The sequence below is a fragment of the Felis catus genome, chromosome B1 (assembly GCF_018350175.1).
Source record: "Felis catus isolate Fca126 chromosome B1, F.catus_Fca126_mat1.0, whole genome shotgun sequence".
Classification (NCBI taxonomy): domain Eukaryota; kingdom Metazoa; phylum Chordata; class Mammalia; order Carnivora; family Felidae; genus Felis; species Felis catus.
The window spans coordinates 149304084-149310083 of NC_058371.1; the positions used below are offsets into that span (position 1 = coordinate 149304084).

At 35.0% G+C, this 6000-nt stretch overlaps 1 protein-coding gene across 2 annotated transcripts in view; it reads left to right on the forward strand.

The window, feature by feature from the left end:
• The window catches only part of LOC101088329 (transmembrane protease serine 11E), a 43010-nt gene extending 38358 nt beyond the window's left edge, over window positions 1-4652 (forward strand). For both annotated transcript variants that reach the window (XM_019829425.2, XM_019829426.2), the window contains one exon: window positions 1024-4652. In XM_019829425.2, coding sequence (XP_019684984.1) covers window positions 1024-1185 — 162 coding nt within the window. In that variant the 3' untranslated portion in view covers window positions 1186-4652. The remainder of the gene's footprint in view (window positions 1-1023) is intronic.
• The last annotated feature ends 1348 nt before the right edge of the window (window positions 4653-6000 follow it).

Below are 6000 nucleotides of genomic sequence, written 5' to 3' on the forward strand. Positions count from 1 at the left end.
CTCTTTTTGTATCTCCTACCACCTATGAGGCTATACATCAACACTTATTGGTGAATTGATTTAAAAATTACTATTAGCATTAGTTAACATGTTTACATGAACAAAAGAAAATGCACAAAGAAGTTAGTATAATGCAGAGGGGAAAAGCCAAATGTCTGAGTTAGAGCACTCTGGATTCAAATTCAGTTCTGCCACTGAATACATGTGCCATCAGGCAAATTACTTAATTTCTCCAAGTTTTGATTTCCTCATTGTTAATATGGAGAAAATGAAATCTTGCTCCATGTTTTGTTGCCAGAATTAACATGAGTGAATTAGATAATATGTTAATTCAGAGCTCCATAGAGTGCTGAACACCTAATGGGTGGTCAGTACTAAAGACCCCATGATTTTGAGGCAAGATCAGCCTGTACCTTGTTTTTCTGAGCTATATAAAGAAACAGCCCTCAGGAGTTTACAAGGCATAAACAATCGGAATTTGTGGTTTTAAATATGTATTTACTAAGTTCTATTTTATGCCAGGCTCTATGCTAAGCACTTTGTATTTACTGTTTTATCTAATCTTCAAAATTATCATCAGAGGTAGGTATTATTAGGAGCATTACAAATATATAAATTAAAGGTCTTAGCCGGCTGGAAGAGCCAGACTTGAGATTTAAACCCAGGTGTCTGACTCTAGTGTCTGTCCTTTTTATCAGTAATAGACTCTCCACCCTTCTTTTGGGAGCTATGTCACACTGATAAAGAATATGAGGAATTATAGTCTCAGATGTACCAGATAAGAGTACTCTTCTCCAAAGAGATGGCTCCTTTAATCTCAGTGTACCCACCTCTGAATCTAAGCTAATGGTTCAGGTAGTGGATCTCCTCCCTTATGTGAATTACTGACACAGGGTATCACTTCTGCATCTGAGCACACTGATTTTTGAAAACTTCCCTTTCATTAAATTCAAATTAGAAAAATAACAAAAACTGCCATAATGAACTGAATTATTAGTTACCAATCTCTCTCTTCTCCTGTAGGGTGACTCTGGAGGACCACTGGTTAGTCCAGATGCTAGAGATATCTGGTATCTTGCTGGAATAGTGAGCTGGGGAGATGAATGTGGACAACCTAACAAGCCTGGTGTTTATACTAGAGTGACTGCTTTCCGAGACTGGATCCATTCCAAAACTGGTATCTAAGAGAGAAAAATCTAGTAGAATGGAACACATTTTTGTGTATAGGCCATTCTCAAAGATACAGAATTGCAGAAGTCTTGCAGGTCACTTGGATATGACCCATCTAACTAACCTGTTTGCTTGATGCACATATTTCCTTCCTACCTCTGCTCCACACTGAACGTCCTGCTTCTGTCAGATAGATTCTGTCCCAATTTGCGTTCATTTGTTTTCTAGAAGCTTTTTCATCAAAATTTTGGCTTGTTGACATAAATTTCTTATGCATATTATGCATATATATATATGTATATATATATATATATACATATATATATATAATTTGAAGCAATTCCTTCTTTCATTTTTCCAACTTCTCTCATCTCAGATCTCTGCTTTCAAGGTACAGAACAAAGGGCCAAAGGAAATGTAAAAAGGAAAGAACTATATTTTTATGTACAAAAAAGTATTAGGAATTTCTTTTTCCTTAAAGGAATGAGGAAAATGATAATATTCATTATGACAGGTCAAGCAAACAGAAAGCAGAATACAAAACACTTAATGATGGAGAAAGAATGGGAATTAAGGAAGTACAGAGAAACCAAGATATAGTTTTATTTTCATTTCTAGCTAACATCTACAGTGATAAGTGTGGGGACAATTCTGTTTTCCTGTGACCTACAATAATTATACAGATTCTATATAATGTACTTGTTCTATGTTAAAGCAAATAATATTTATTTAGTCTTGCACTACTGAAAGTATCAATATATTATAATGAAAACATCATCCATTTACTTGATATTATGATAGTCCATGAAGAAGGGGAAGATGGGAAAATATCACTACTCAATGTATTGCAAATGTTTTAAAAATCTGAGGTTATGAAAATTCATTTAAGAACAACCAGTATACCTTACGTATTAAGATTTTTTTGTGATTGACTAGACGAGAATGAAGAGAGAATTAGTATTTAACGAAAAGGAACTATCACCAAGGGCTTGTGTGCTTGTGATTAAAGCTTTTCCAGCTACAAAGCCTGGAAGGGAATAAGGTCCAGGTGTTAATGTATAGTTGTAGTCATGCAAATGGAAATGAGACCTCCATTTGGAGATGATTACACATCTTTGCCTGCTACCTGCTTTACCAGCCCGTGGCCTGAGCACTTCCCTGGGCTTGGATCAGAAGATATCCTCCCTGCTGTGTCGAGTATGGCACAGAATTGCTAACTGCTTACATACAAAACTGAAGACGGAAAGCCAAATATCAGCCATTTTCATAATTTTATTTTTGGTAATTTACTAAGCTGTGAGAGACATAACACGCAAGTGATCTAGGCCATCATGAAGTTAGAACTCATGCCATGTTAATGGTGAGATTTCACTAAAGTTTTCATTACCCTTACCTGCTCATATATAGCTATTCACCAAATTCTGTATTGGGCCATAACCACTTTGAAAACCACAATCAGTAGGAAAAATTTGACTTTTATTGACCTGAATAATATTGGCATATGAACTGGTAAAATTTAGGCACTTGGCTAAAATAAGATGAAAACTGACATGAATGGACGTGCTTGATATTTTGCACAAATTATTTTTGTTTCATTTAATATTCTGAAAAAAATAAAATTGAGGCAAGTGATGAATTTTAAACAAAGATTTAAGTACATTTCAAACTAAATTACTCTCAGTGTTCTATTCAAAATTGACCCCCTGTTTCAGGACCTTCTGTAGTTGGGCCTCTAGATGGCACCTGTAAGCTGTGGGAAGATAGAAAAAGATGTCTGGATCTTCAAGTGCTAAAAACCGTAGTAGAAATTCTGTGTTAGGGATTTTTTTATAAAAGCAAAAGAATACAATTCCTCTCTTTGAAGGCATTTAAAAATAAGTACACATAAATTGACATCATGGTCAATATTTTCCAGATTTCTGGAGGCGAGTTTCCAAACTAAAAATTTATAACATGTGATGTGAGGAATTTCTTCTGCAAGCCAACTTGAAGAGATTTAAATTAAGGAGCAATTTTAGGAGTTTAATTTCACAATGGCATCATAGTCCTCAGAGAAATACTTTTGATACTATCTTTTACAAAAGATTTGAGGAACAGAGGTTGGGTCACAGTGAAAATATGAGCAGTAGTTCAAACTTTATGTGCACAGAGAAATAGAGAATACGATCGGTCATATTTTTAAAATAACTTCTTTTGAAAAAAGATAACATGTGGAGGGTTTCAGCATTTTTGAACATGTCTATTTTAACTATGTCATTGGAGACAGTTAAGTCATGACTGGAATAACATTTATTAATTGTATAAGCGGTATGCAGTTCCTTTTATATCTTTTATCTCTCTTCCCACAGTACCTAGTAAAGTGCTTTGTATGTCATAGTCTTTCAATGTGTTGCTTTATTTTTATATTATGCAGAAAACATAGCTTTTTTATTGTTTACACATTGACTTTAAGAAGTAATCCAGATTTTACATTAACTGTGATTTAAGCCAGGTGATTAAACACTCTAAACCTCAATATACTCCCTTATTAGACAGGGATAATAATATTACCTCAAATGATTGATTGTAGAGACTACAATGAGATAACAGTTGAAAGTGCTTAGCAGAGTTCTTGGCACATAGTGGGTGCTCAAGAAATGGTAGCTATTATAATTATTACTTTAATTAAATGGCAATCTTGTTTTAAACAATTGGTACTTGATCATTAGATAATTAGATAATTAGAATAATAGAATAGGCCAATTTCTTGTTTAGTTAGGACTCCTCCTGGAAGTCTTTCTTGACTCCCTCAAGTGAATATAACATCCTCTTTTCTGAAATTCCTTACCATCTAAAAAAAACACTTTAAGATTTTCCCAGATAATCATAGATTCACATATAGTTGTAAAATATAAAACAGAGAGATCATGTGTATCATTTACTTAGTTTCCCACAATGGTAAACATCTTGCTTAGCTATAATATAATATCACAGCCAAGAAGTCAACATTGAGACAATCCATCAATCCATCAACCTTATTCAGATTTCACCAGTTTTAAAAGCATGCAGTTATGTGGGTATGTATGTGTTTAATTCTGTAATTTTATCATGTGTAGATTTATGTAATCCCCACCACAGATGAGGTACAGCATAGTTTGATCTCAAGGATCCCTCAAACTACCCATAGCCACCTGGCTCCTTCCCTATCCCTGTCCTCAGTCTTTAACTCCTGGTAACCATTAATCTCTTCTATATGCTTATGATTTTGTCAATTCAAGAATGGTAATGGAATCATACTCTATGAAACCTTTAGAGGTTAGCTTTTTCACTCAGCATACTTCCATTGGCATCAATCCAAGTTATGTGTGTCAATAGTTCATTCTTTTATTACTGAGTAGCATTCTATGGTATGGATGTACCACAATTTGTTTAACCATTCACTCACTGAAGGGCATTTGAAGTGTGTACAATTTTTGACTATCATGAATAAAGCAACTATAACATTTGTGTGTCGGTGTGTAGGTTTTGTGTGAACATTCATTCCTATGGGACTAATACCCTAGAGGGCAATAATGGTCATATGGTAAGCACATGCTTAGTTTTTACAGAAACTGTTATATTCTTTTCATCTGGTTTCTTACCATTTTTTTAAACCTCTCTGTACCTACACTCTCTCCCCATGTTTTCTAAAACTGTTTTTAAAGTTTATTTATTTTCAGAGAGAGAGAATAAGCAGGGGAGGGGCAGAGAGAGAGAGAGAGAGAATCCCAAGCAGGCTCTGTGCTGGCATCACAGAGCCTGACACAGGGCTTGATCCCATGACCCTGAGATCATGACCTGAGTTGAAATCAAGAGTTGGATGCTCAAATGACTGAGCCATCCAGGCACCCCTCCCCATGTTTTTTTAGAGATGTGTGAATAGATCTGATACAACAACTAGACCATAAGCCCTCTCAGGTGGGGACCATGGCCGTTTCATTTTTATAACCTTTATAGTTCATAGGAAAGTATAATATTTATGGCACATACTCAATAAAGATTTATGAAATAAAGATTGAAGACAGTAATAAAAGAAAGCAAATAGGAATACATGAGAAATTTTAAAAAAGGAATTACTTTGGGGAGAAAAAAATTAACAGTGTTGCCTTCATGAATGCATTATGCCATAATTTTTATAATTCTGGACTTTACCACAGTACCTCCAAGTATCTCATATTGCTTGATATATAATCTTGCTCTCTGTACTCTCCCACATGGTATAAAAATACAGACTAAAAGACATGGATTATGTGATAATCTTATCCTTGTGCCTGTTTATTTCCTGATACATAATGTCTTTGATGGTTTTCTGATGAATCTGTATCAATTTCTACACTGTATTTGTGGAGTGGATTCAAGTACAAGGATATATCTTATATCTGTGTTGGTATTAATTTTTATAACCCTGGATCTATGAGTTTTTTGTTCTAGTAATGTTTTTATTGTACAACTCTCAAGGTGGGGTGGAAGACAGAGAGGCCTGTGACATGTAATTAGATGTGCCTTAGTCGACACTGATCCATTAATCAATACTTCTTTGGCACAGCTGTAGCCAGTTTAAATAAATAACAGTGTCAATCACTATAATCACTGCCCTGCACATACCTTTGACTCCTGCTTTTCATTCTTGCTTCACCACCCTATGACATTTGCTTTTTACCACAACCCTGATAAAATCCAGATCTCCACCTACTCTTTTCCTATAGTGTGCCATTGAACATGTTTGGAGAAAAACACAAAACCACTCTGACAGGTCTGACTTCAAATTCATGATCACAAATCTCCAGTCACTCTCAGTGCTTCCCCAACATC